Source organism: Numenius arquata, chromosome 3 (assembly GCF_964106895.1).
Source record: "Numenius arquata chromosome 3, bNumArq3.hap1.1, whole genome shotgun sequence".
Lineage (NCBI taxonomy): Eukaryota > Metazoa > Chordata > Aves > Charadriiformes > Scolopacidae > Numenius > Numenius arquata.
The window spans coordinates 76,895,170-76,912,274 of record NC_133578.1 but is presented as its reverse complement, the minus strand read 5'-3'; the positions used below and the strand labels follow the sequence as shown (position 1 = coordinate 76,912,274).

Sequence of the window (17,105 nt, the reverse complement as noted above, 5' to 3'; positions counted from 1 at the left end):
TCTCATCCCTGGGTACCCTCTACAGCCCCAGGGTCCCTTCTCATCCTTGGGGTCCCCTCTCGGCCCTGGGGTCCCCTCTCAGCCCTGAGGTCCCTCTCTGCAGGTGACAGTGGGTGCACACAGGGAGTCCCCCCCCATGGCTGGAGCCAGGGGACGGGCAGCGGCACCCCCAAGAGATGCTAAACCCCAGAGCACCCATTCACCCAGAAATACCCCTTTGGCGCTGGGCTCCCGCCCACCCCGCCAGCACTTAAACCTCCTTTCCATAAAGCAGAGCCTGATCCCTGCAGGGGAGAGCCAGCAGCGCTCCTTGGAGCGTGTCCCGCTCCCGTACGTGGCTCTCCCCACGCCCCGGGGGCTCGGTTTGGAGGGTCAGCGGGAGAGCAGCCCCCCCGCACCGTCGCTCTCCAGCCAGGGCTCCTCCATCCGAGCACTGCGGCAGCCAGGAGCTGCTGCCAAAAGCTCCGGTTCTGCTGCTGCTCAGCTCCTGGGGATGCTCCCGGGGACGTGGGGTCTCTGGGCACTGTGAGGTCTCTGGGTGCCGCGGGGTCTCTGGGTGCCGCGGGGTCTCTGGGTGCCGTGGGATCTCTTGATGCCACGGGAGCTCTGGGTGCCATGGAGTCTCTTGGTGCTATGGGACCTCTGGGCACCGTGGGGACTCCGGGCACCGTGGGGGCTCTTGATGCCATGGGAGCTCCGGGTGCTGCTCCCGGGGGCTGTGGAGGCTCTGGGGGCTGTGGGGTCTCCGGGTGCCGCGGGTGCCCCTGCACTGCTCTGGGAGAGCAGCTGGCAGTGCCGCTGGCCACTCCGCACCCCGGGGGATGCACCTCAACCCTCCATCCCTGTAAATCCCCACCTCCTCACAGCCCCCCACATCTCACCCCCCGGCCACCTCGGGGACGAGGATTCTGTGTAGGTTTCCTGGGTTTGTCCTGGCTGTTGAGACTCGCCCGGGCTCCCCGCTTCTTCCCAACTGGGGATCTTGGGTTTTCTTGATTTACACACTAGGAATGACTGCAGGTTCGTCACATCCAAGTGCCTGCCTGGGGGGGCGGGGGCTGAGGGATCCCCCAGCCCCATCTCTGGATGGGGTGGGTATGGAGAGAGGGCCTGAGGGGAGCAAGATGAGTCTGGTCTTTGGGAAGAAGAGCATCCAAAACGCATCCATCATCTCCCTCGTGGTCCTCGGGGCCCCCATCCTGTCGATGCCGAGGCTCTCTTCTGCTTTAGCTCCTCAACAGTAACGTGGTGAATGACCTGATCCTGCTGGAGACCATGATGGACAACATGACGGGGAGGCAGAAGGACACCTGCATGTTGGTGCGGATGCTGGCGCTGCGGGGACTCGGCAACATCGCCTCTGGCTCACCCGAAAAGGTGAGAGCGAACCCCCACTGCTCGGCCCCAGAGTCCTGGCCGGGGCTGGGTGGGAGCAGGGAGCACGTAGGCACCCAGAGATGCTGCTTCTCCAAGGCAGGACACTCCACCACCTCCTCGCCCTGGTGAGGGCACCTCCTAAAGGGTGCTGGGAGGGCTGGAGCCCCTCTGCTGGGAGGACAGGCTGAGAGAGTTGGGGGGGTTCAGCCTGGAGAAGAGAAGGCTCCGGGGAGACCTTGGAGCCCCTTCCAGTCCCTCAAGGGGCTCCAGGAAAGCTGGGGAGGGACTCTGGATCAGGGAGGGGAGCCATAGGAGGAGGGGGAAGGGTTTTAAGCTGAAAAAGGGGAGATTTAGGTGAGATGTGGGGAGGAAATTCTTCCCCCTGCGGGTGGTGAGAGCCTGGCCCAGGTTGCCCAGAGAAGCTGTGGCTGCCCCATCCCTGGAGGGGTTCAAGGCCAGGTTGGAGGGGGCTTGGAGCAACCTGCTCTGGTGGGAGGTGTCCCTGCCCAGGGCAGGGGGTGGCACTGGGGGGGCTTTAAAGGTCCCTTCCCACCCAAACCATTCCATGATTCTATGACTCTGGAGCTCCTACAGTCCTGGGTGGCCCAGGGACAGCTGTCCGTCTGTCCGCCCTTGCCCCTTCCCCGCCGGGCTCCCCAAGCGGGGGTAGCAGCAGGGGGTAGTTCCCAAAGCTCAGGGTTGAGCGAGGGCAGACTGAGCGTTCCTTACGCAAACTGAATTTCCGCCTTTGCCGTGCCTGTCCCAGCTCTGATCGCGCAGTGAAATTCTGGGGTGACGGTTCCGGCGGGAGGGGAACCGGTGACTGCCGTTACCGCCTGCCGTGACCGGCCTGTGCCGAGGACGCTTTCCCCACGGCGGTCACAATTCCAGTCTCTTTCCACCTCTTTCTGGTTGGAAGCGCGATGTGGGGCAGCAGCCTGCTTGTGGGGCGCCCCGGGGACGTGTCCCTGCCAGCCCCACTGCCGGTGTCACCCCACGGGGACCGCTTTTCTCCCCGCTTCCCTTGCAGGTGAGGAAGCACGGGGCCAAGCTCCTGGCCTCCATGGTCAACGGCATGGATGACAAAGACGACCCCCAGAACCTGGTGGCGCTGGAGGCCATGTCCAGCCTCTCCAAGCTCCTGGATCACCTGGAGGAGAGGGACGTCCAGTCCATGCTCCTCCACATCGCCATCAGGATCCGCCCCTTCTTCGACAGCGTAAGGCTGTGCCCGAGCTCCTGCCTTCGCTGGCGTCTCTGAGCCGGCTCGTTTGCTGAGCCAGAGCCTGAGCCTAATTAACGCGGGGGAGATGTGTGGGAGGAGCTGGAACCTGCCGGGATGCCACAGGGCACATCCCCGTGTGCAGGGATGGGGGGACGGACATCAGGGCAGCTCAGCACGGGCTGCGGAAGGACACGGTGGTGCCCGTGGTGTTGTCCGCTTGGACCTCGACTCCTCCCGGGCAGCAGGAGGGTCTGGGCGCGGGGGGGTTACAGGGGTGCCCTGGGGCAGGAGTGGCCTTTATAAATGTCCCTTCCCACCCCAACCCTCCAGTGATCCCGTGATTAGGTGGGAATGAGGGGATTTACACCCCCAGCAGAGCCTGACCTCAGCCCATGGGTGGCTTTGTTATTTCCTGGTGAAGAATCATCTAAAATGGTATTCAAAAATATTAAAAAAATAAAAGAGGTGAGGTCCCGCAGCTGCGGCCTGGGAAGGTGCCTAGGGCTGGGGACACACAACAGCATGTGTGTCCTTGCTGCTCCGATGCCCCCCAGCCCTGGTGGTGGGACCAGCCCTGCGTCCCCTGAGGTGGGAGATGCCCAGGGCAGGTCCCGCTGAGCCCCGCTCGTCCCCTCTGCCCACAGGAGCAGCCCGACCTCCGCCAGTCCTCCATCGTCCTCTTCGGCAACCTCACCAAGTTCAGCCAAGGCCACTGCGAAGTCTTCTTCGAGCAGATCCTCAACGGGCTGGTGACGCTGCTGCTGCACCTCCAGGACCCGAAGCCGGAGGTGGTCAAAGTGAGTTCCCCGCTGGCCGTGACAGGAATCGGGGTCCTCTCCCTCGGCGTGGGGGTCCCGCACGGTGCTGAGCTCTCTTCTCTCTCTGCCCCAGGCCTGCAAGTTCGCCCTGCGCATGTGTGGCCCCAACATGGGCTGCGAGGGGCTCTGTGACATGTTCCTCAACCACCTGCGGGAGGAGAGGAGCCTGCACTACGGGGAGTTCATGAACAACGTCTGCAAACACCTGGTGAGTGGGTACCGGAGCCGGCGGTGCCGGTGCCAGGGCTCGTGTGGGGACGCTTGGTCCGTAAGGTCTTCTGGGTCAAAGAATCACCCAATGGTTTGGGTGGGAAGGGACGTTTAAAGCCCCCCCAGTGCCACCCCCTGCCCTGGGCAGGGACACCTCCCACCAGAGCAGGTTGCTCCAAGCCCCCTCCAACCTGGCCTTGAACCCCTCCAGGGATGGGGCAGCCACAGCTTCTCTGGGCAACCTGGGCCAGGCTCTCACCACCCTCAGGGGGAAGAATTTCCTCCCCACATCTCACCTAAATCTCCCCTTTTTCACCTTAAAACCCTTCCCCCTTGTCCTATGGCTCCCCTCCCTGATCCAGAGTCCCTCCCCAGCTTTCCTGGAGCCCCTTTAGAGCTCCTTCTAGTCCCTAAGGTCTCCCCGGAGCCTTCTCTTCTCCAGGCTGAACCCCCCCAGCTCTCTCAGCCTGTCCTCCCAGCAGAGGGGCTCCAGCCCTCCCAGCGTCTCCGTGGCCTCCTCTGGCCCCGCTCCAACAGCTCCTTGTCTCTCCTGTGCTGAGGCCCCAGAGCCTGGACACAGGGTCCAGCCCCTGCATCCGCACAGGGGAAGTTCCCCCCAGCGCAGATGGGTTTCTGGGTGACCTCAGCTCCCCCCCAGGAGCTCCAGGTTTCCAGGAGATGGTGCCAGTGCTGTTGGCATCCCATCTCATGTCCTGCGTGACTTCCTGCGTGGCTCGCTCTCCCCTAGATGCAGAGCTACCCGGAGATGCTGAACCGTCTCATCTTAACCAACCTCTTCTACTTCAAGAGCAACTGGGCGGACATCCGAGCTGCTGCCCCCATGTTCATCGGTGAGTCCCTCCCCGCTCCTCTGGCTTCCCGTGGTGTCTTCTCCCCAGAAGGGTGTGTGGCCACGTTGTCCTGGGAATGCTTTTGGTCCCTGCTCTGCTAGGAGGGCACTGGGACGGGCCGCTGGAAACACCGGGTCATCTGGTGCCTCTGTGTCCTGCAGAGCATCCACTTGCACCTCGCCGTGCCCAGGCCTGGGGACAGGCCCACGTGATGTCCCCAGGTGGTGCCAGCACCCCAGGAACTTCTCTCCAGCCACTTGCCACCAGCACTGGTTGGATGCAGGTGCCACCTGGTCTAGTGGAAGATGTCCCTGCTCATGACAGGGGCTTGGACTGGATGATCTTCAAGGTCCCTTCCCACCCAAACCAGTCTACGATTCTATGCTTTAGGAGAAGTTACTGGAGCTGCTGGTGGGCATCTCCCCAGGGCTCATGTGAGGATGTTGGGTGTACATCACCCACGGTGGTCCTCGCCTTAGTGGCTGCTGGGGGGTTTCCGTGGTGGCTTCGCACAAGGCACGGGGACAAGTGACCTGGATCCTGGTGACACACCACCGTGACCTGTCTCCTGGGAGCTCCTCGGTGGGATCCAGACCAAGCCCCGACTCTGGAATTTCTTCCTCAGGCTTCCTCGTGCTGCACGTGGACGAAGACCAGTGCCAGCAAGTGGACCTGGACCAGCTCATTTCGGGTGAGTGGGCGCTGCCAGGGAGTGGGGACTCGGCTCTGCCCCGTGACACGGGGCTCCCCGGGGGATGCTGCACCCGGGGCTCCTCCTGGGCTCTCGGGGGCAGCGCTGGGGACAACCCCCCGGGGGTGTCCAGGGGTGGCTTTGGGCCACCGGAGAGGGACGAGGCTGCAGCCGTGAGGCTGCGCTGATGTGAGATCTGGCACTGTCCCTCAGGGGGACAGGGGGGGGATTCTTGGGGACACGGGGAATGTCCCCGACCCTCCCGGTCAGCCCGTGAAGCCAGAGCTCGAGGAGAAGCCCGGCACCTGCAGGAGCAGACACGGGGCGGGGGGTGTTTGGGGCAGGAAAACCGAGGCGCCGCGAGGGGCCGGGGCCGTCGGCGTGAGGATGCTGCGATGGCATCCGGCGTGAGCTCACCCCGGGGGGGGATGACTGCTGGGTGCCAGCATGACCCCCGAGCCCCCCATCCGGGCTGCGACCCCAACCCCCCCATCGCGGGGGGGGGCTGCCGGGGCATTTGCAGTGGCTCTCAGCGCAAGCAGGAGGGGGACACTCGGGGACCGGCAGGGTCGGCTGGTCACGCGTTAACCGTTCGAAGGCAGAGTTTGAGGCTCGTTACCAAGGGCTAATAAAAAAGTCGACTTGAAGCTGGTGGCATTTTGGAGCGGGGTTAAGTAATTTTCCTGGATTTCAGGGATTTTTTCCCTGTCACTAGTGACCTCATAGTATATAGTAATGCATGGAAACTTTCGGGTTGTTCCAAGGGAGCTTAAAAAACACTAAAAAAGGAAAAACTATCTTTCCGTTGGCTCCCCGAGCCCTTCCAGAAGAAAGAGGCCTGTCTGTTTGAAACAAGTGAAAGATAATCTGCCTGCCTGTGAGTAATGGCTGGAGCGAGCAGCCCGGGATTGGGTTGCGCGAGCTTCCCGTGTTGAGTGGCTCGGGGGGTCCGGGGCGGGGGGGGGTGCGTGTGGGGGGGCTGCGTGGTGGTATTTTTTCAACATCGCAGCCCTCCCCGGGACGCCCCGGCGAGGCAGGAGGATGCTGCGAGCGGGGAGGGAGAAGGCACATAAATCAGGGGATGCTGGCTCGCCGCGGGAGCCGGCGGGGGGGGGGGTGTGTGTGCGAGGGGGGGGCTCTCCTGCGCCGGGTAAACAAGCTACTGGAAAAATATTATTATACTTTTACTGCTAGGAAAAACTACCTGGATTGTTTTCTTACTACCGGGAGCCGTTCCAGGCGTTAGGAAATCGTGCTGATAGGGGAGGCTTGGCCCGGCCAGTGTCTGCACGGCCCCGCGGGGGCTCCGCTTCCCCCCCCCGCCTCCGGACCCCCACGCTGGGGCCCTTCCCCTCCCCAGCTTCAGCCCGGTGCCCCAGGGACCCCTCGATCCCAGTGCCCCAGGGCACGGGGCTGGCAGCCCCCACAGCTGCGGTGGCATCGGTCCCCTGGGCTGTGGCGCTGGGGGGTTCCTGGGGGGGGGGGAAAGAGGAGCGAGGGCTGCTCTCCCCTGGGAGCAGAGGAGGGGGCTGGCGGAGGGGCCCAGCGTCCCTGGGGGGGGTTTCTCCTTCCTCCTGTGATGGAGCAAAGCCAGGACGTGGCTCTGTCCCAGCCAGGGGCACGGGGGGGGGTGGCCACGACCCCCCCAGACCTCCCCCCGCAACACCTCTGTGCTCTGCTCCTTCCAGCTCTGAACCTGCTCCTGAAGGACCCCGTCCCCGCCGTCCGCGTGAAGGTGGCAGAGACGTTGGGCCGCCTCGTCCGGATCCTGTGAGCCCCGGGACACCCCGGCTCCGCCGCAGCAATAGTTGGGTGGGTTCCTGGCCACCAGCCCCACGGCCACCAGCCCCACGGCCACGTCTTCCTGCATCCAGCCACCACCTCCTCGGGCCCTGACTCGCCGGCTTCCGCGGCAGCACCATCGTCTTCCTCGGCTCTCGCCAGCCCGTGGGAGCTTGCCCAGCACCTCCGCCAGCCCCCCCCCCCCCACCCGGTCGTGGCACCGCGGTGGCCAGGGGACATGGTGGGCACATGGTCCTTCTCTGCGGGCTGCTCCTGGTTGAGTTATGGGGTGAGGGTCCTGGGCAAGGCACCTTGGTGGCCCAGAGCCGCGGGCAGGCAGCGTCCTCGGGGTCTCCATCCATCAGCTGGGAGCAGGACGGCTCCTGAGCCCCCCCCCCATGGCTGCCTCCAGCCCCCTCATCCCACTCTGCTGCTCCCTGATGCTGAATGTGGGGGTCCTGTGTCCCTCGCGCCCCCCATCCCCCCCCCCCCCCCGGGGCACCTACTCGATGAATGTGACCATCCTCTCGACACACATGTACATAAAGGTATTTTTAAATAAAGCTCTTTGCTCCACAAGAGTTGAGGTGGGGGGGGAAGCTGAGGGGGGGAAGGGGGAGCAGCCCCCCACCGCCCCCCGGTTTGAGCTGGGTCACGGGGGGGGGGGAGGGGGAACAGCCCTCGGTTGTGATGGCATCCCCTTCAGAGGAAGGTGCCAGGTCTCTTCTCCCCCCACCTTTCCAAAGGGGAAGTCCAGCACTGGCCCCCCCCACCCCCACGGACTCCATCCCCCACCATGGGCTCCTCCGCTGGGACTGGGGGGCAGCCAGGGGTGACCCCTGGGGACTTTGGGGGGGGGGGGGGGGGTGTGACGGGGGCCTAATGCACTTCGGGCACGGTTGGGGCTGGCTGTTTGCTGTGTCCCTGCTCTGGGTGTATGTGGGGCTGGCTGTGGGGCAAATGGTTGGGGGGGGGGGGAACCTCTTGGTGGGTGTCCCCAGCCCGGGTACGGGGCTGGGACCTCCTGCAGGGAGGCTGTGGGGCACTGACACCCCAAAAACTGCAGGGAAGGGAGGCTGTGGGGCACCGACACCCCAAAAGCTTTGGAGAAGAGATGCCATGGGATACCAACACCCCAAAAGCTGTGGGGAAGGGATGCCGTGGGGCACTGTGCTGGGCCTGGGGGGGAGGACAGCAGCACCACGTGGGTTTGGGTAGGGGTCCCCCCATGTCCCCAGGGATCGGTCCAGCCCCGGCTGAGCTGGTACCACAGGACGAAGCGGAGCAGGATTGTACCCAAAAGGATTTAATGAGAAGGCCCCAGGAGTCCATGAGCAGGAGCCCCATTCCCGGGGGAGCGCGGTGGTGCCAGCACCGGGGGGTGGGGGGGCAGCTATGTGTAGAGCCGGACGGTGCCGTCGGCGCCGGAGGAGAAGACCCAGGGCTGGGTGGGGTGGAAGAGGACGTCGAGGACCCCCAGGTCCAAGGTTATCGCGTGGCCCTTCAGCACCTTGACGGGCACCAGCAGCGGGTTCTGCAGCAGGTCACTGGGGGGAGGGGGGGGAGAGGGGAACAGGTCAGCATGGGGGGGCTTTGGCTCCCTCCATGGGGCACCCCACAAGTGTTGCACGCGCACACACACACACACACACACACACACACACCCCCCCCCGAGGCACAGGTGGCACCAACACCCCTGCCCAGCAGCCCCTCCAGGGCTCTGCTGTGCCGCGGGAGAGGGGACCCCACCCCAAAACACCCCGGGGTGGGGGGGGAATATCCCCACGACCTACTTGTAGACCATGCCGTGGCAAACGATGACGGTGCCGTCGTCGGAGCCCGAGGCGAAGAGCGGGTAGTGCTTGTGGAAGGCCACGCTCCGCAGCGCTTTCTTGTGGTGCCTGCAAAGACGGTGGGAGACACGTCGGGGCAAGGGGACACACAGACACACACACCTCACGCTGGGCAGGGATGGCTGCTCCTGGCACAGCCCCACCGGGCTCCATCCTGCTGCCAGGAGGAGGAACAGCCCTGGGAAGAGGCCCCGTGGGCTTTGGGGGGGGCTGAAGGCAGGTTAAGGGGGCGTCAGGCAGAGGTTTGCCGTGGCCCCAGGGCTCACCGCAGCAGTTGGTAGGGTCTGGTGGAGAGGTCCAGGTCAAACCAGGCCAGTTTGCTGTCGTAGCTGCCGCAGATGATGTTGTCACCTGTGAGAGGGACGGGGGTGGTCACCAGCGAACCCCATGGTGTCCTGCCAGCACCCAGAGCCCCCCCCCGAACCCCGGCTGAGCAGGATGCTCTGTAGCAGCTCACAGGAGCCGATAGCTTCCCACGGGCCACGTACCTCCAGGGTGGACGGCCATGCTGGACACCCACTTGCAGTTGGTCATCAGCTTCTTGGTGAGCTCCTGCTTGAGGAGGTTGTAGACGCGGACGTAGCGCTGGGTGGCCACGAAGAAGTAGGGCCGGATGGGGTGGAAGAGCACGCACTGCACCAGCCCCTTGCTCTTGCGGAAGGGGTTCTGGCTCCAGCGCTTGCTGGTCTGGTGAATCAGCACTTGCATGTTGCTGTTGTCGGCCACCACGCTGGCGAAGTAGTCGCCTTTGCCGTGCCAGGTCACCTGCTTCACGGCCTGTGGAGAGCAGGGATGGCGGGGGCAACAAGTCAGCCGTCAGAGCCACCAACCGGTTGTCACCCACCGCCCCAGGGAGCAGCCTGGTTCCGTGGGGTGTCCCCATCCCTACCTTGCTGTGCTGGACGACCAGCCGGACGCCTTTGCTGTGCTCCTCCGGGGTGGCTGTCACCCACTGCACGGGCTGGACCCGCTCCTCCTCTGGTGGCACGTAGGACTCCAGCAGCTGGTCGGTGGCCCCATAGAGCAGCTTGTCCCCGAGGCAGGGGTTCACCAGCAGCACCGACTGCTCCCTACGGTGTGGGACGAGTGCACGGGTCAAGGCACCACCAAGGAAACCCTTCTGCCAGCCCTGTGCCACCACGGGATGGCCCTGCACAGGGCCAGGGACACAGGGAGGGACGCGTGGGATGCCATGAGCAGCCAGACCCTTCCAGCAAAAAGAGGGAGAACACGGGGGAGCTCTGTCGTAGCCCAAGTGACCCAGGGAGGATGGTGGGGACTGACAGGTTCCTCCACAGCAGGAGGAATGAAGAATGAGGGCCACCACCAGAAGAGTAATTGTGGCTGCCCCATCCCTGGAGGGGTTCAAGGCCAGGTTGGAAGGGCTTTGAGCAACTTGGTCTGGTGGGAGGTGTCCCTGGCTAAGGCAGGGAGTGGCACTGGATGATCTTTAAGGTCCCTTCCAACCCAAACCACTCTGTCATTCTATGAGGGCCACCAAACAAAGTGGGAGGCAGGGCCACAGCGAGCAGAGGTGGCTTTGCGCACCACAGCGTGGCCATCCTCGCTGCTGGGGGTGCCGTGAGTTTATGGGAGCTCCTCGGAGGCTGGATGGTCTTTGGGAGAGGAAATCCAGCACCCGCTGCAGCTCGTGGAGCTCCAGGGTGGAGAAGAAGCCACGCTGGGGACAACTCACACGCAGATGGCCACCAGGCAGACGGTGGGGTTGGGGTTCCAGGCCACGCTCTTCACCACGCCGCCCACCGGCAGGGTCTTCATGCAGCGAGCCGTGCAGACCTCCCAGAACCGCACCGTGCAGTCATCCGAGCCTGGGGGACAGGACAGGGTGGGACGGGGACGGGGACGCTGCGCCGGGGGCTCAGCAGCATGGGGCACGTCCCCAAGGCGGAGGGTTGAGCAGGGAGAGGGAGGCAGCCCACGATTCCCCGGCACCAGCTTTTCCGCACGACAGCAGCTCCAGCAGCACCACGGCGAGACGTGACCGGGGGCCGCTGCCCAGAGAACAGGCCCCCCCCCCCCCCCTTCTGCAACCCCGCTGCTGCCCCATGTCGTTTCCCCCCCCCCCGGCTCCCGGCACAGCTGCCGTGCTGGCGGGGCGCCCGGCTCGGCTCTCGGCACGGCACGGCCCCTCTCCAGCCGGCAGCTCCCTGGGCAGGCTTTTCCACGGGCAGGTAGCCGGTGGCTAGCGCGTGTGTCCCGGCCCCCCCCCAATTCGTGTTATTTTTAAGGCCTGCTCTCGGCCACTTTCCCAGCCCGGGGGCCAGGAATTCCACGTTGTGCAACTGACGGACGGACGGACGGACCGACACGGCGGCCACCACCACCGGGAGCTGGCAGCCTGGAAACATCCAGCGCTATAAAAAGCACATGTGCCTTTGTGGGCTGTTAAACTGCCATCTGCTCTCCATCTCCAGCCTCCGGGGCTCCGCGGCTGCTCCGCCAGCCTCACTTTCTCCACTGCCGAGCGGGGAGGGACGCAGGCTCCTGGGTGGGGGCCCGAGAGCGGCTGGAAAAACCCACGGAGCCTTCTGGAGGCAAGGAGCCTTCCCGCAGGAATGGGGGGGGGGAACACGCCGCAGGACTCCCAGGGATGCTCCCGGCGTCCGGCCAAGGCTTCCCCCACAGCCATGATCCGGCAGAGGGGGATGGCGGGTTCCCCGGCTGCCCCGAGCCCCACACCAGCGTGGGGTGACACTGGGACCCGCTCCAGCACTGGGGACAGGCCAGCAGTGCCTGGCATGGATGGGATGTCCTGGCCAGCAGGGCGAGGGGGGGATTCTGCCCCTCGGCTCCGCTCTGGGGAGACACCCCCACCCCAGTGCTGCCTCCAGCTCTGGGGCCACCAACAGCAGAGGGACATGGACCTGTCAGAGCGGGGCCAGAGGAGGCCACGGAGATGCTGGGAGGGCTGGAGCCCCTCTGCTGGGAGGACAGGCTGAGAGAGTTGGGGGGTTCAGCCTGGAGAAGAGAAGGCTCCGGGGAGACCTTGGAGCCCCTTCCAGTCCCTAAAGGGGCTCCAGAAAAGCTGGGGAGGGACTCTGGATCAGGGAGGGGAGCCATAGGAGGAGGGGGAAGGGTTTTAAACTGAAAGAGGGGAGACTGAGATGAGATCTGGGGAAGGAATTCTTTGCTGTGAGGGTGGTGAGAGCCTGGCCCAGGTTGCCCAGAGAAGCTGTGGCTGCCCCATCCCTGGAGGGGTTCAAGGCCAGGTTGGAGGGGGCTTGGAGCAACTTGGTCTGGTGGGAAGTGTCCCTACCCAGGGCAGGAGGAGGACTCAATGGCCTTTAAAAGTCCCTTCCAACCCAAACCATTCGGTGATTCCGTGATTCTCTGTCCGGGGAGCCAATCCTTACCTGACACCAGCCACTGCCCGCTGGGAGAGATGCTGAGACAACGCACCAGGCTGGTGTGCCCACGATAGACCTGGGGAGGGAGATGGGAGGTGGGTGAGGGCCCCGCACTGCCCCGGGTTCCTCAAGGAGGGAGAGGGGACCCGGGGTCATCTGTGCCTGGAGGAAAGCAGAGGTCTGTGTGCCACCGACCCCCACTGCGTGACCAGCCCTGGGGCAGGATGCCTTTTCCTGGGGCAGGACCCCAGCTCTGCCCATCCACAACGGAGCTGATCCCAGTCCTCCCTCACCCGCTGCAAGCAGGACCCTGGGCTTCAGGGCAGGTCCTCTCCCTCCAGGGCCAGTCCTCTCCCTCCAGGGCCACGAGGCTATGCCCAGAACAGCCCTTACAGGTGCGTGGGGACACCAGGTCTCACCAGGACCGGCTTGGGGACAGCCCAGGGGCAGGCACAGCAGCAACCCCCCCACCCCCAGCTCCGTGCATCCACTCACCAGGGCCTGGGTGGTGGGGAAGGGCTGCAGGTCCCGCGGCTTCGGCAACTTGGGGATCAGGTCCTCGGGGTCCACGTTGACCTGCGAGAGACACAACCAGGCTGCACCTCGGCCACCTCCCGGCACCGGAGCTGGTGCCCTGCGTGCCCCTGGGCAAGCTCCGGCTGGAAAGCCCAGGTTTGGGCTCTGGGGGCATCACAGGACAGAGCTCGTGTAAGTGTGGACACGGCCCCCCCCCCTTCCAGCTGAGGAGCTCTGGGGCGATGTGGGGCTGGTGTTCGGGGGAGGTGAGGGGCAAGAGGCCTTTAGGAGCAGCAGTTTGTGCCCCACAGCGTGGTGGTCCCCTGAGCAGCCGGGTGGCATCAGGGCATACACAGGAGGGAGCAGACGCAGACAAAATGTCCCCGGGACACCCGGGTGGGGGGTGAGGGGGCAGGAGAAGCCCTCACCCGCATTTTCCTCTGGCGGGGGCAGAGGTAGAGGTCCAGGCATCGCTCGAAGCGCTCATGGATGAAGCGGGAGTAGGCAGGCACAGCCCGCAGGCACCGGTACTGCTGGGGCACGAAGTTCAGCTTCCGCTCGGCCGGCTCCTGCTGCTCCCAGGCCAGCTTCTGTGGGACGGGAGGGGGGGGACACAGGTCAGCAGGGCTGAGCAGGACCCCCAGAGGGGCAAGGTGATGCTGCCCCAGCCCCCACACATCCCACTGAGCCCAGCGAGAACCACCCTCCAGCTGGTTTCTCACTCCCTGGGAGGTGGCCCCACTTCACCCAGGTGGTGCTTTTTATCACAGAATCACAGAATCTTCTTGGTTGGAAGGGACCTTATCCAGGCTTTGCTTCCATTCCCCTGGCAAGGTCCCTCCTCGCCTCCACATGACGTGGTCTCCAGGGTGCCCTCACTTTCCCACTGCCCCCCTTGGGTCCTGGCACCTCCTGAGCTCACCGTGTGCCCAGTGCTTTCCCCTCTGGCTCCTGGGGGGTCGGGACCCCCCCCCTTACCTCCTCCTCGCTGAGCAGGTACTCGGGTGGGGGGTTGTAGGACTCCTCGTGCCCCGGCAGCTTCATCTTGGGGGCTGGGACGTGCATCTTGTGGCGCCCCAGGATGGAGTTGGGATCCTCGTGGGCCCAGAGGTCGTAGTACGTAGGCGTGTCGTCCTTGGGCTTGCGGGGCTTGATCCAGCCCATCTTGATGGCGTGGACTAGCTTGGAGACCTGCGGGGCAAGGAGAGGTCAAGGCCAGGAGCAACAGGGCTCCTCAGGCTGGGGGAGGAGGAGGTGTGGGATGTGAGGATGGAGATGGAAGCTGCCGAGCACGGCTCTGCAGCCTCGGGGAGGCTGCACAGGAGCGGATTTCACATGGGTTTAGATGTGGACATGAACTGCTGCAGCAGGAAGAGTCATAGGGGTGGGTGGCCCATGGTGGGGACAGGAGGGACTGCTGGACAGGATGGCAGCCACAGCCACCAGCCTTCAGCGCTGCAGTCTGCGAGGGGGCTCCGGACACGGGCAGAGCTCGGCTTTGAGCCCCCCGAGGTGTTATCAAACCTCTCACCTTCTCCTTCTCGATGAGGGAGGGGATGAAGCTCCGCTTGTCCGCTGGGCGATTCGTCACCGGGTGGATCATGACCTCGTGGGTGAAGAAGTCAACGGCGGGCTGGGGAGACACAGAGCCGTGTGGCGGTGGCTGCCGGGCTGCCCCTGCCCGTCCTGGGGCAAACCGGAGCCCGGGGCAAGCGGCAGAGGGTGTGCCATCACCCTACCTCGTAGGGATCGAAGTGGACGTCCCCAAACTGCCCTCTCTGGAGCCGATGCACCAGGTCCACCTGCTCGTCCGTCAGCTTTATGTCCGCACCCGTCATCTTGTCCTGCACCGTCCGCCTGCAGGGAACCCAGTGGGACGGGGTCAGGGCTGGACGGCAGCGGCCATCCCCCAACGGTGGCACAAGCCCTGCTCCCAGGAAGCCCTGGGCTACCAAAGCCACATGCCAGGAGTCACACCAGGAGGTCTCCAGCCCATACTCTCCAGCCCTGGGATCTGAGCAGTTGGGGTGTTCTGAGTCCTGGTGTGCACAAGTGTGTGTCCGTCCACGTGGCAAATATGTCACACGGTGCACCGCTGTGGCCCTCCCCAGCGTGCTCACCAGTAGTCGGGGTTCTCCATCTTCTCCAGGAACATGTCCAGCTCATCCTTGTTCCGGATGGGCTTGTAGATCTTCTTGCCATCCAGGTTGTAGCCGATGTGGGGGAAGTCCTGGTACCACTCCATGGGGATGTTGCCCACCGTGTTACGAATGTCCTGGAGGGGAGGGAAGAGATGTGAGGGGAGGGGACACCGTTTCAAACAGATGGACCCCTCTGTCCCCCCCTTGCCTATTTGCAGGCACTGAAAAGCATTAAGCGTGCCTGGGCAGGGGCTCTGCCTGCAGCTTGTACCCAGGATGCCCCAAACCCACCCAGCTGCGAAGCAAACCCCAGCTGTGAGCTGCTGAACCCCACTGCCACGCTGCACCGGGGGGCTGTAGAGGGGTGCACTGGGATGGGGGAGGGCCACGGAGACGCTGGGAGGGCTGGAGCCCCTCTGCTGGGAGGACAGGCTGAGAGAGTTGGGGGGGTTCAGCCTGGAGAAGAGGAGGCTCCGGGGAGACCTTAGGGACTAGAAGGAGCTCTAAAGGGGCTCCAGGAAAGCTGGGGAGGGACTCTGGATCAGGGAGGGGAGCCATAGGAGGAGGGGGAAGGGTTTGACACTGAAAGAGGGGAGATTTAGGTGAGATCTTGGGAGGAAATTCTTCCCCCTGAGGGTGGTGAGAGCCTGGCCCAGGTTGCCCAGAGAAGCTGTGGCTGCCCCATCCCTGGAGGGGTTCAAGGCCAGGTTGGAGGGGGCTTGGAGCAACCTGCTCTGGTGGGAGGTGTCCCTGCCCGGGGCAGGGGAGGTGGAACTCAATGATATTTAAGGTCCCTTCCCACCCAAACCACTCCATGATTCTATGACTGAACCCCAAAGCTGCAGAGGGCTGATGGGGAGCCCTGCACGACTGCGGGCAGCCCTGAGCTGCACTTCGTTAGGGGACCCGCAGCCCCTTCCTCCACGCTGGGGGCAGAGGACGCAAGCGTCAGGGTCCGCATCACCCGGGCTCATTTACGGCAGCAGGAAGGGTTTAAATAACCCTTTTTTAATGGCTTGATGGATGGGAACGCCGGACCGCGGCGTTGGCTGCAGCCCGGCTTCGGCCTGAGCACATTCCTGCCTCCGTCCCGCAGACGGGAGCGCGGCTCACATTTTCCGCTCGCCCGCTGCCAGCCCTGCTCCCCCGGCTCCTGGCCACGCACGCGCCGGCACACGCCGCTGCCGATCTTGGCCGCCCGTTCGCACCGGGAGCAGGCAGCCGGCCCCCAACACACCGGTGGCTTCAGTCCTTCCCCACGGCTCCATGGCCACTGGGGTCTGCGTGTGGCTACGGGTCCCACGGCTCCGTGGCCACCGGGGTCTGCACGTGGCTGTGGGTCCCACGGCTCCGTGGCCACCAGGGTCTGCACGTGGCCACAGAGGTCCCACGGCTCCGTGGCCACTGGGGTCTGCATGTGGCTGTGGGTCCCACGGCTCTGTGGCCATTGGGGTCTGTGCATGGCCACGGGGGTCCCACAGCTCCGTGGCCACCAGGGTTTGCACGTTGCCACAAAGGTCCCACAGTTCCATGGCCACTGGGGTCTGCGTGTGGCCATGGGGGTCCCACGGCTCCATGGTCACCTGGGTCTGCGTGTGGCCATGTGGGTCCCACGGCTTTGGGGCAGCCCCTGGCACCATGGTGGGCTGGTGGAGTGGGCCAGCTGGGCACGTTTCGGAGTTGCCGCTGGGCTCTGCGTCTCCCATCCCCCGATGCTGGCAGGGAGCATGAGGGGGCGGCCACCATGGTCCCCACCAGCAGCTCGCACGGGGACACGCGGCGGGGACGGGATGTCCCTGACCTGTCCCCCCCCTGAGGCTGGGGGAGATGGAGGAGACGCCGGAGCTGCTCTGCTTCCCTTCACGAGAGGCTGGGGGCAGGAACCAGTCCTGGGGGGGGGGGGGGGGCGGCTCTGGACCCCCAGCAGGACCTACTGCCCCAGTGCAGGGCTCGGAGGGGAGCGGTGAAGGCAAAGAAGCCCCAAAAAGCTCACCCAGAGCCCACCACCGAGCCCGAGGGCAGAGAGGGAACGGACGGGGAGGTTTTGCTCTGCACCCCCCGGAGAGGAGCGAGGGGCTGGTGGGGCTGGGCAGGAGAGGGGGGCGAGGGACCTCTGGCCTCCTCCCCAGTTGCAAAACGCAGAGACCCCCCTGTCCCCAATTACAGCCACCGAGGGACGAAGGTGTGAAGGCGACCTGTGGCCCGGACACCCCGCAGTCAGGGGTCACCCTCGCCCCCCGGCACCATCTGGTCCCCATAAACACTTGGGATAA

General features: G+C 64.8%; 2 protein-coding genes across 4 annotated transcripts in view; one reads left to right on the top strand and one right to left on the bottom strand.

Moving 5' to 3' along the window:
• The window catches only part of MROH1 (maestro heat like repeat family member 1), a 51,358-nt gene extending 43,827 nt beyond the window's left edge, over nucleotides 1-7,531 (top strand). For all 3 annotated transcript variants that reach the window (XM_074144930.1, XM_074144928.1, XM_074144927.1), the window contains 7 exons: nucleotides 1,231-1,377; nucleotides 2,408-2,596; nucleotides 3,247-3,399; nucleotides 3,494-3,628; nucleotides 4,379-4,481; nucleotides 5,107-5,172; nucleotides 6,861-7,531. In XM_074144930.1, coding sequence (XP_074001031.1) covers nucleotides 1,231-1,377; nucleotides 2,408-2,596; nucleotides 3,247-3,399; nucleotides 3,494-3,628; nucleotides 4,379-4,481; nucleotides 5,107-5,172; nucleotides 6,861-6,946 — 879 coding nt within the window. In that variant the 3' untranslated portion in view covers nucleotides 6,947-7,531. The remainder of the gene's footprint in view (nucleotides 1-1,230; nucleotides 1,378-2,407; nucleotides 2,597-3,246; nucleotides 3,400-3,493; nucleotides 3,629-4,378; nucleotides 4,482-5,106; nucleotides 5,173-6,860) is intronic.
• Nucleotides 7,532-8,238: 707 nt separating this feature from the next.
• The window catches only part of BOP1 (BOP1 ribosomal biogenesis factor), a 62,950-nt gene continuing 54,083 nt past the window's right edge, over nucleotides 8,239-17,105 (bottom strand). Inside the window, exons 4-16 of the mRNA XM_074146027.1 lie at nucleotides 14,812-14,966; nucleotides 14,431-14,548; nucleotides 14,223-14,324; nucleotides 13,670-13,882; nucleotides 13,120-13,281; nucleotides 12,671-12,751; nucleotides 12,182-12,251; nucleotides 10,504-10,636; nucleotides 9,697-9,877; nucleotides 9,296-9,584; nucleotides 9,074-9,158; nucleotides 8,748-8,855; nucleotides 8,239-8,501 (exon numbers count right to left, since the gene is read on the bottom strand). Of these exons, the coding sequence (XP_074002128.1) occupies nucleotides 8,348-8,501; nucleotides 8,748-8,855; nucleotides 9,074-9,158; nucleotides 9,296-9,584; nucleotides 9,697-9,877; nucleotides 10,504-10,636; nucleotides 12,182-12,251; nucleotides 12,671-12,751; nucleotides 13,120-13,281; nucleotides 13,670-13,882; nucleotides 14,223-14,324; nucleotides 14,431-14,548; nucleotides 14,812-14,966 (1,851 nt within the window). The 3' untranslated portion in view covers nucleotides 8,239-8,347. The remainder of the gene's footprint in view (nucleotides 8,502-8,747; nucleotides 8,856-9,073; nucleotides 9,159-9,295; nucleotides 9,585-9,696; nucleotides 9,878-10,503; nucleotides 10,637-12,181; nucleotides 12,252-12,670; nucleotides 12,752-13,119; nucleotides 13,282-13,669; nucleotides 13,883-14,222; nucleotides 14,325-14,430; nucleotides 14,549-14,811; nucleotides 14,967-17,105) is intronic.